At 37.7% G+C, this 10818-nt stretch overlaps 1 protein-coding gene across 1 annotated transcript in view; it reads left to right on the top strand.

Annotated features, from left to right (window-relative positions):
• ZBTB41 (zinc finger and BTB domain containing 41) overlaps positions 1–10818 on the top strand; it is a 50361-nt gene that overhangs the window by 9023 nt on the left and 30520 nt on the right. Inside the window, exons 4-6 of the mRNA XM_004700067.2 lie at positions 4719–4788; positions 7098–7245; positions 10197–10326. Coding sequence (XP_004700124.1) covers positions 4719–4788; positions 7098–7245; positions 10197–10326 — 348 coding nt within the window. The remainder of the gene's footprint in view (positions 1–4718; positions 4789–7097; positions 7246–10196; positions 10327–10818) is intronic.

The raw sequence follows: 10818 nt of genomic DNA, 5'->3' as shown, positions 1-10818 counted from the left end.
CTTTTAATTTAAATGTGTAGTAAGCTAAAAACATCTATGGAGGACTTGTCTTCAATAGTTTTACTGTTTCACATTTTGCTGAGGCTATAAATCACAAAATGAATAGTAAACGTTGACTTGTTCATATCTTCCATCTTTGCATTTGAGATGAAGCTTTTTAAATATGGAAATAGCAACTGCAGTCCATTATGTAGAACTTTAAGTTACAGTATTGTCCTTAGCCTGTTTTCTGTTTGGATGTCCTAGTTGCCTATTGCTCCTATAATCTACATAAAACACGTGGGTGGCTTTAACGAACAGAAATGTATTTCCTCACAGTTTAGGCGATGGAAGTTTAAAGTCCGGGCACTAACTCCAGGCGAAGGCCTTCTCTCTGACTACCCAGGAGGGAAGTCATTTTCTGTTTTGATCTTCTCTTCTCGACAGTCTTCTTGTGGCTTGGTATCTTTCTTCCCAATTCAGCTTCTCTAGCTTGCTTGCCTAATATACTTTATACCTCAAAAGAGATTGCTTGCAGAGATATCCTACACAAACCCACTGCCAGTCCTCAGGTTTTCCCTGGGTAACCCCTCGGAAGTGGACTACTACTCCTTCTTCCCAGTCTCTTCGTTCAGACACTCCACTGAGAGCATGGGTGCACCTGCTGATATGTAAACTACTGGGGGCCTACCTTCCATCATCACAGCAATGCACAAACTGACAGACAGAATGGCACAGCAGTCCGGAGACAGGAGTAGCCAGAAAGTCAAACTGCATTCAGAAGAGAACAGAGAAGAAGGGCTATCAATGATGATATCAGATGACTCTTGGCTGAAAGCAGACAATACCAGAAAAAGTGCTTAGTTGTGTTTTATTGATTGTACGAAGGCATTTGAGTATGTGATTATAACAAACTATGGAAAACATAACGAAGAAGGTGAATTCCCAAACACTTCCTTATGCAACTATGGAACCTGTAGGCTAAGAGGCAGCTGTAATAGAAGAAGGTGATACAGAGTGATTTAAAATCAGGAAAACTGTATCAAAGTTGTATCCTTTCATCATACTTATCCAGTCTGTGTACTGAGAAAATATCTCAAAATCTGTACTGTATGAAAAAGAATAAGCATCAAGATTGGAAGCCAGCTCATTAATAACCCGTGATCTACCGCTGTCACACTCCTGCTTGCTGAAAGTGAAGAGGACTTGAAGTACTTACTGATGAAGATCACAGGATACAGCCTTCCATGTGAATTACAACTCAACGTAAAGAAAACAAAAACTTCACAACTAGACCCACAGACACCATCAAGATAAATGGAGAAAATAATGAAATCAATTACTTCATCGTAATTGACTCCACAGTCAACAGTCATGAAGGTAAGCAGTCAAGAAAGTAACTTATGTATTACGTGGGCATATCTCCTGCCCAAGGCCTCTTAAAAATATTAAAGAGCAGAAATGTCATTTTGAGGACTGATGTTCCTGCCCCAAATCATGGCATTTTCAATCACATTATATACATGCAATAGTGAGGCAATGACTAAGAAAGACTGGTGGAAAATTAATGCATGTGAATGGTGGTGTTGACAAAGTATTGGTCATAAGAACCAATACATCTGGAACACATGCAGTCCTGATGCTTCTTGGAGCGAGGATGGTAAAATCTCATCTCACATACTTTGAACATGTTAACAGGAAGGATTAGTCCCTGGAGAACAGCATTATCCTTGGTAGAGCAGAGGGCCAGAAAAAGAGGAAGCCCCTCAATGAGATGATTTTAAATAGTGGCTGCAGCAGTGGTCTTAGGCATAACAATTGTGAGGCTGTTACAGACACAGGCACTGTTTAGCCCTGTTGTGCAGAGTCCCTATGAGTCAGAACCTACAACAGTCTACCTAACAACACCCACTACATTAGTCCTACCCCCTTCCCAAGTATAATGGTAACTATCGTTAAAACCCAACTCCTTGCCATGGAGTCCTCTCTTTTGAGTGATCAGAACTGCCTGAGATGGGAGAGAACTGTTAGATTTGGGTTAGCAGCCTGAAGCTTAACCCACTACACCACAAGGGCTTCTAACTATAAGCACAGAGGTTGGAATTTATAGCATATACAATTTAATCCCCAAGTGTTCACCCTTTGTCCCCTCAAGAGCCATGTCCTTCCCACATTTAAAACATCCACCCATCACAATATCCCCAAAGACTTACTTCCAAGTCCAAAATATCATCTTCTGAGTCGTCTGAATCAAATATGACTAAAAATATAGGGATCTTCTATTCTCTACAGAATTCCTTTTCATCCATCAACATGTGAAATCTAGATACAAGTTATCTTTTTCCAATGTACAATGGTTTAACAGGCACACGGTACGTAATTCCCATTGCAAATGAGAGTAATTGGAGGAAAAAATAAGGAAGACTGGCATCAAATCAACCCTGCTGCCCTCAAGTCTATTCTGTCACAGGGCCAGATCGGACAGGGTGGAACTCCCTAGGGTTCCTGAGACTGCCAGTCTGTATCGAAGCAGATTGGCTCATCATTCCCTCATGGAGGGACTGGTGAGTTTGAAACACAAACCTCTAGGTTAGCAGTAGAACACTTAAACCACAGTGCCACCAGGGCTTCTTAGCAGGCACCAGGCAAGTACAAAAGCCAGCAGAATCAATTACTTTAACTCTCAAGGTTTGAAAGTGATCCTCTGTTCTTTGGAGCCATCTCATCAATACTCCCGCCTTCTGATTCTTGTGTTGGCCACACTCTGGGTTCTGGGTGAAGGCACCTATGCCAGGGAGTTTTGTACTGCCTAGCAGGCCTGTTAAAGAGCCCTGGTGATGTGGAGTGGGCTGCTAAGCACTTGCTTAGCCATTCAAATCCACTAGCCAATCCTTGGGAGAAAGATAAGATTTTCAGCTCCCGTGAAGATTTACAGCCTCTGAAATCCACCACCTCATTCTCCCAATCAATCTGAGTGATAACTCCACCCTCTCAGCCCTGACAGGCTTAATTCTTTTGCCATCCACCCCCATAGATGCTATGATAGGCTCTTAGCAGCTCTGCCCCCTTCAGCTTTGTGCCAGGGATTCATCCCCTGGCATTCTTGAATTGCTCGCCTAATCTTTATGTGGATCAACAGGCAGTTGTACAGATTGAACAAGGGAATATTGCCTGATTTAAAGTCAGAAATGAACAAGGGAATATTGCCTGATTTAAAGTCAGAAAAAGTATGTATCAGGGTTGTATCCTCATTATATTTACTCAGTCTGTATGCTAGAAAATAATCAGAGAATCTGGCTTATATGAAGAAGAATGTAGGATCAAGATTGGTGGAAGGCTTATTAACAACTGGAGATATGCAGATGACACAACATTGCTTGCTGATGAAGATTAAGGATTGCAGCCTTCAGTATAGATTACAACTCAATGTAAAGAAAACAAAAATTCTCCCAACGAGGCATTAGGTAGCATCATGATAAATGGAGAAAAGGTTGAAGTTGTTAAATATTTCATCTTACTGGGATCCATAAAAAATCAAGTGACAGTGCATTGGGTAAATCTGCTGCACAAGAGTTCTTTAAAGTGTTGAAAAGTAAGGATGTTCCTTTTCCTTTGAGAGTCAAAGTGCACCTGACCCACACCATGGAATTTTCAAGTCATCTATGCATGTGTAAGTTGGATATGGAATAAAGAAAACCAAAAAAAGGAAAGAAAGAAAAAAAATCAATGCATTTGGATTGTGGTGCTGGGGAAGAATATTCAGAGGACAGTGCACCTGCCAAAACACTAAACAAGTCTGTCTGTAGGAAGTACTCAGAATGTTCCTTAGTGGCAAGGATGACGAGACTTTGTCTCACATACTTTGGGAATGTTATCAGAAGAGACCAATCCCTGGAGAAGGACGCCAGTAGAAGGGCAGCAAAAAAGAGGAAGACCCTCAACAAGCTGGGTTGGCAAGGTGACTGCCACAGTGGACTCAGACATAAGAGCATTTATGAGAAGGGACCAGGACCAGGAGATGTTTTGTTCTGTTCTGCACGGGGTCCCTCTAAGTCAGAACTGACTCCAAGACACCTAACAAACACAGCAATCTTTTTTATATTTGAAAAGAGATTGACTTAAAACAAGCCTACACTAGTGTTGTCTCATTAATTTAACAAAGACTCCTCCTTCCCAAATGGAATTATAATCCAGGTTTAGGGGATAGGATATACAACAGTGTTTCCCAAAGTATGTGGTACACCCCTGGTGGGTGCTGGAATCATCCAGGGGGCTGCAAAAGCAGATACCTAAACTTTATCCTGAATTATGGGTTATAGTACAAAAGTTTTTAATTGCCAGTGGTACTCAGTAATTTTTCCTGAATAGGTGACAATAAACCAAATAAATTTAGGAACCTGTAATTCAGCACCTATATTTTTGAAGGACACAATTTAATCTATAACCCTTGGCTTTTGCCAAATGTGCTTTCAGGAATGCGTGATTTTAAAACTCTAGGCACTTTTTCATGGTCAAATGTTTCATATTCAATGTTGTCTATTATATAGCAGATTATCTGTTATCACATTTAAAATATTACTAGATGTATATTCTTAAAGAATTCCTATGTCCCTATTTCCTTTAAGAGAAGAATCAGTGCATGATTCTTTTAATTGATTGTGAACAGATTCATATGAAATATGTCACTTAATATAATTTTTTCTAATAATAAAGTAATCTATAGATTTTTCTTCTGATAGATTTCATCTTGAAAATGCACAAGAATTTATTTCCATTAAGAAGACTAAGAGTGAAAGTTGGAAATGTGATGTAAGAGCTTTACATTTTTCTTTATATTAGAAAACCAAAATAAATGTAAGGATGCATTTTAAGAAAGTAAGTTAATTAGATTTTAAAATAATATGATCTAACTTTTCTAATCTTTTTTTAATATACAAAATTATCCGATTTTTCTTTCTTTTTTTGTAAAGTAAGCCTGTTGTAGGTTAGTTTTTAGAAGCCTTTGATAATGGAAGTCCTACTTTTTATTTTTATTGTAAACACTGTATTTACAGTTTTGTAATTAGACTATGCCAGTATATTGAACATGGTGTTAACGGCTAGGATTTTTCTCCGTTGGTTTCTGGCTATATAACAAACCACCTTAAAATCAATAGCCTTTAAATAACCATTTCATTCTAATTCACTGTTTTGTGGGAAAGATAGCCAAATTTGGGACTGGATTTTGCTAGGTAATTTTTCTGTTCCACATGGTATTTTCTTTCTTTCCTTTTTCCCCTCACATGGTATTTTCTAAAGTCACTCAGTGCTATACAACTGGTGGATAATCCAATTTGGAGGATGGACTCACATGCTGGGCAATTTGGTGCTGGCTGATGCTCAAGAGCTCAGCAGGAACTATGGCCTGGACTTGTCATTCTTGCTGTTTTGCCCCTTTCATGGGGTTAGTTGGGCTGTCTTCTAGCCGTGCAGCTAGATGAAAAGAATCCTTAGTAGAAACTGAAAAGTTTATTCTGGGTTAGCCTCAGAAGTCCCAGAGCCCACAATATCACTTCTACCCCATTCTCTTGGTCAAACAAGGTAATCGAATGACATTTTTCAATAGGACGTGTAGCAAAGAATTTGTACGCATCTCAATCTTTTTCATATCCATAAACTGCTTTTCCAGTATGTAGGTAAATAATGATTCATAGAGTCACCAGGTAACATTTTGTCTTCATCTCAGGCAATAATTTTATGTGCAACAAACTTTTTTTTTCTCATTTAAACTTCTAAGGCAAAGTTAATTATTGATTTTTGAATGGTTGTAAAATGGTTTCTTCTTGGATCATTTAACTTTAGTTAATTTTATCATCTTGAATTGTAAAATTATTATAATAATAATTATATCCATCTCATAAGTGTATTATGTGTTAATTGTGATAATTAAATAAAATAATCGATGAACTTCTTAGTAGGATCCTGATAGATAGTACATGGTTTATCATGATTACGGTAGTTCCGCCCACATTAATCTTCTGGCTACCAGATTTCTTTAAAAAGTATTAATCTTGCCTGTGATCACTTTAAGAGATAACATTTCAAAAAAATTTTCTGTAGTTTCTCATTCCTAATCATATATAACCAATTATAAAGCTTTTATGATATCTAAGTGATTTAAAATGTATAGTTATGGACTTAGAAGTACTCACTGGAAATCGCCCCCCACCCCTTTTAATCTGATGTCAGTCAAAATTCTTTAAGAAATATGCATGGGGGAAAGGGGAGGAGGAAGGGAAGGTGGGGGGGAAGGAAAATGAGCGGATTCCGGGAACCCAAGAGGCAAGAGAATTTTGGGAATGATGAGGGCAACAAATGTATAGATGTGCTTTACACAATTGATCTATGTATTGTGATGAATTGTATGAGCCCCAATAAATTGATTAATTAAAAAAAAAAGAAATATAAATCTTCCTTATGACCATTTAAGAGATAACATATCAAAATATTTTTTGTGGTTTTTTACGCCTATTTCTAGTCAAATATGACCATTATTGGAGCTCTAGTTATGTAGTGCTTACATGTGGGCTATGATCCGCATGGTTGGCAGTTCAAAAGCACCAGCAACTCTGTGGGAGAAAGACTAGGCTTTTTACTCCTTAAACTGTTGCAGTTTCGGAAACCCAGAGAGGGTCGCTGTGAGTCACCACTGACTTGATAGTGGTGAGGTTTTTCTTAATAAAAGTTTTTATTTGGAACATATAAGGAATTTAAACTATATAGTTTATGGAATTAGAAGTACTGACTAGATTAAGGAAGTTAGAATACTATGTAGTTCTATTAGAGGCTGAAGGAGTGGAAATTCAATTACTTGTGGTACTTATTGAAGATAATTACTAATTGTATTTCTTCTAGGCACTTTCTATACAGTTAGAAAACAATGTTTATTTCATTACTAAGTATTTTTCTTGTTGGTACAAGTACAGAATTATTGTAGTGATGATACTTCTGGTAAATTTCTAGTGGGAGAAATTTTTTCTTTGACCGCTGAATTTATATGTGTGTGTATTTTCCCATCTTACCCTTTATATTTTTATTGTAAATTTGTGTTTTCTTATCTTGTATGTACACTTGTTTAGATTTGTAAGAAATCTTTTACTCGAAGACCACACCTGGAGGAACATATGATTCTACATTCTCAAGATAAACCTTTCAAGTGTACCTATTGTGAAGAACATTTCAAATCACGGTTTGCACGACTAAAGCATCAAGAAAAGTTCCATCTGGGTGAGCAAGTTACTTTTTCTAAAACTATGCATAACACGTGTTGATATTATTGATGATCACATAATGCTAGCGGAGCCTGTTACTACTGAACCACCTTGGTGAACTCTGCATCGTGGCTTAGGAGAGGGTCGTCATGGAACTTGGCAAGAGTACTGGATTTGTTGCAGATCCTTGAGATGAGTAAGTATGTTTATTCACAGTTGGTTTATGGACATGTTTGTGAGGAAGCATTTGTGTTTTAGGAAAATTCATTTTCAGGAAGTGCAATAAGCTTAGTGTATTTGAAATTCAATGTGTGGTATTTGAAGAATTTTCTTTTGCTAGCTGGATGATAGTAAACCCGTTTCAACTCCTGACCCCATGTGTGTCAGTTAAGAGGTTCCATGGCGGTCCTTTTAAGGGAGTAGAGTGCCAGGCGTTTCTTCCACATTGTTGCCGGGTGGATTCACAACCACCAGGTGCTCCACAGGAGAAAGTGAGGCTTTCTCATTAAGAGTTACAGTCTCAAAAACGCAAATTCTATCAAACCTTTCTTAAGCAACAAGTAATACTAATTAGCCCACTGCATTGCCTTGACTAAGTTGTTCTTTCATAGTATTCCATACCAGCATTTACAAGAAGCCATCACATGAAACGATTTTCCTTTAGTTCACATATATCCATGAGTGGCTAGCACCCACAGGGGCTACCGCTATGAAACTTCTTGGAAATAACCAAACATCTTGAAGGATGAGTCACTGAGCCTATGGGCTCAGGGCCAGAGTTTCAAGGCACAACAAGGTCAGATGGCCTCTAACATGGTTCAGAGGTAATGTTCTGCATCTTACTTTTGTGAGTAGCAACTAGGATCTTCAGTGCTCCTGAATGGCCATCGTAGTGTAACTATTGGTCTCTACCTTTCTGGAGGACAGAAGAGTGATAAAAATCGAAGACACATGGAAACAAATCAGTCCAGTGATCTAATGAACCGTGTGAAAATCAGTCTGTACTAGATGGTGTCTGGCTACCACTACTCACTACTCTAAAAGAGAGATCACATTAAAAGGTCCTGGAGAGAGTGGGAAGAAAATGTGGGGGTGGGGGGAATCAAAATCATGAAAGAAACCAGGCTTACTGGTCAGGTAGAGACTGATGGAATCCCTGACCTATAGTCACCCTGTAGGTCTGGAACTGAACTTACCCTGGGCCCATTTTTCAGCCAAATACACAGGTCTATAAGGGGACCAATGACTCTGGTGAAGAACACCTTAAATAGTCAACCATTTGAGATCAAAAAGGGCAGCATTGACCTAAGGACAAAGTTCAGAAAGGTTAGGAAAAATGGAAACAGGAAACAGGGAGGAAGGGGGATAAGTGGTGTTACATTGCAGGGGTTGCAGTGAGTGAGCTGAAACAAAGGGGTATGAATTGTAGAATGTAAAACTAATGATCTGCTTTGTTAACTGTCACCCAATCCACAATAAGAAGTTGAATATATATGTGTATTAAAAAATCATAACAAAATGTTCTGTAGTTACCAAAACTAGTCAGAGACTTGTTTTTGATAGCATTTTGCATAGGAGATTTTCATTACTTTTTTGGACTTTAGTTCTCAAAAAACCCCATCTTCAATTGGGGATTTGGTAGGTTTCTTTTATAAAAATGTAAAACTATATGTGTTCTTCACATCCTACATTTTAGAAATATTATAGCAAAATACAATTTTATTTTATTATTTGTTAACATACTTGCTTCCACCACTTTTTTCTAATTTTAACATTAATTTAATACATTATTTAATAAGTAAATATTCTAAAGTATTTCCAGTGGATGAAAAAAATCTAGAGAGTAGGTTTGGGTTCAAGAAAAACAAATATGCATTTTTTTGTTTTTGTTAATTCATCTTGTAGTTTATCTTAGATGAGTTATGTCATTGGGGTCACCCTCTTGAATTTTGGTTATACCTTTTTTCTGTTTTTCAGTATATGAACCCCAGGATTGATGGATCTATAGGGACAGCAAGTGGAATAGGGTTTCTGGGGTTGAGGCTGGGGGCTAGGGATGAAAGGGAGCTGATGTCAAGGAGTTTAGGAAGGAAAAGAATGTTTTTAAACTGATGTGGTAGCAATTATACAATACTGTTTGATGTGAATGAACTATAGAATAATGTGATATCTGTATCAACTCCCAATAAAATGGTTTTGAGAAAAGAAAAACAAATGTGAGTATCAGAACTTACAAATTGATGTCCCTTGTCATGTACAGTAATCCCTTTCACTAAAAGGACTCAGACAGCTATGGAGCTGATGAGCTCGAGTTATTGCAGATGTCCTCCTGTAAAGGTGGCTGAAATAGAAGATGTTCTGATTTTCATTGTTATATTTTGGTTAGCCTGAAAGATATATTCTCTATTATCCTTCAAAGATTAGTTTAAAAGATTTCTCATTTTTCTCTATACCTCCTAAGAAGTATTTCAGGAATGGTTGGAAGTAAGGATTAGGTAATCTGTTAACTAAACGAAAAAGTAAAATTCCCAAGGGAAACATATTCAAGGATCAATTTAGCAAACATTTACCGGACAGCTACTAACTATCTGATGATAGTTAAATTATGGTCCAGTAATTAAGTCTGTGTATTGTAAGACCAGATATACACAAATATTTTTTTTAAATTATCAGGTAAGTGGTATAATTTTTCACCAGAGTGGATAGTGTGTAGCTTGTATTCACAAGAAAAAGTTAGGATATGTGCTGTATAGAAGTTTTTATAGACAGGCTTGACAGTATAAGCTGTAAAAACCTCCTTCAGCCTCTGGTAGCAATAAACAAGCAATGTAGGAGGGAAGATAACTCTATAAATAAATAACTTCAGTGTAATTCACAGAGGTAAGCATGTATTTATAGTGTACCTGTTAAAATTTAATGTTGTGTTTATAACTTAGATTTAGACGCACACTTCTTTCTCCTTTTTAGGTCCTTTTCCATGTGACATATGTGGTCGTCAGTTTAATGATACTGGGAATTTGAAGCGCCATATAGAATGTACCCATGGTGGAAAAAGAAAATGGACTTGTTTTATCTGTGGAAAATCAGTACGAGAAAGGTGAGAAATTACCTACACACACAGACACATTCTATACTGCTTCTAGAAATAATCACGGAGTCCATGGAAGGCTAAGGAACTGGCTGCATGAGCTCTCTTCAACAGGCTGTGAAGGAGAGGAAAATCCAGGAGCATTAGAATAAAACCGTTTCAGGACTTAAAGAATTGGGTTCTCTGCCAACACTTCCATAGGTCATTGCTGCTGGGCATGGTTTAGTTCTGTCCCCATGGGCTAGAAATCGGGAGCATTTTCTTCTTCAGAGGTTAAAATAGGATTTCTGGACAGAGGTATGCCATATTATGTGATTGCTGAAAGTTGAGGGTCCCAGACCTTGTCTCTACCAATCTCTTAGATTTTAGTTGGTATTCTCTAGATTATAGATCCAAAAATCTGATTGCTCTGCGGAGATGTCTATTCCCTAACTGATGTCATATTCAGAATATATATTATGAAACGGTTTATTAACACTCTCCTGGCCTTTTCACCCTTTC

This window comes from Echinops telfairi, unplaced genomic scaffold (genome assembly GCF_000313985.2).
Source record: "Echinops telfairi isolate 266 unplaced genomic scaffold, ASM31398v2 ScPeMD7_7424;HRSCAF=8462, whole genome shotgun sequence".
In the NCBI taxonomy this organism is placed as follows: Eukaryota; Metazoa; Chordata; class Mammalia; order Afrosoricida; family Tenrecidae; genus Echinops; species Echinops telfairi.
Note: the sequence above shows the minus strand (reverse complement) of the source record. Positions and strands in the feature narration are given on the sequence as shown.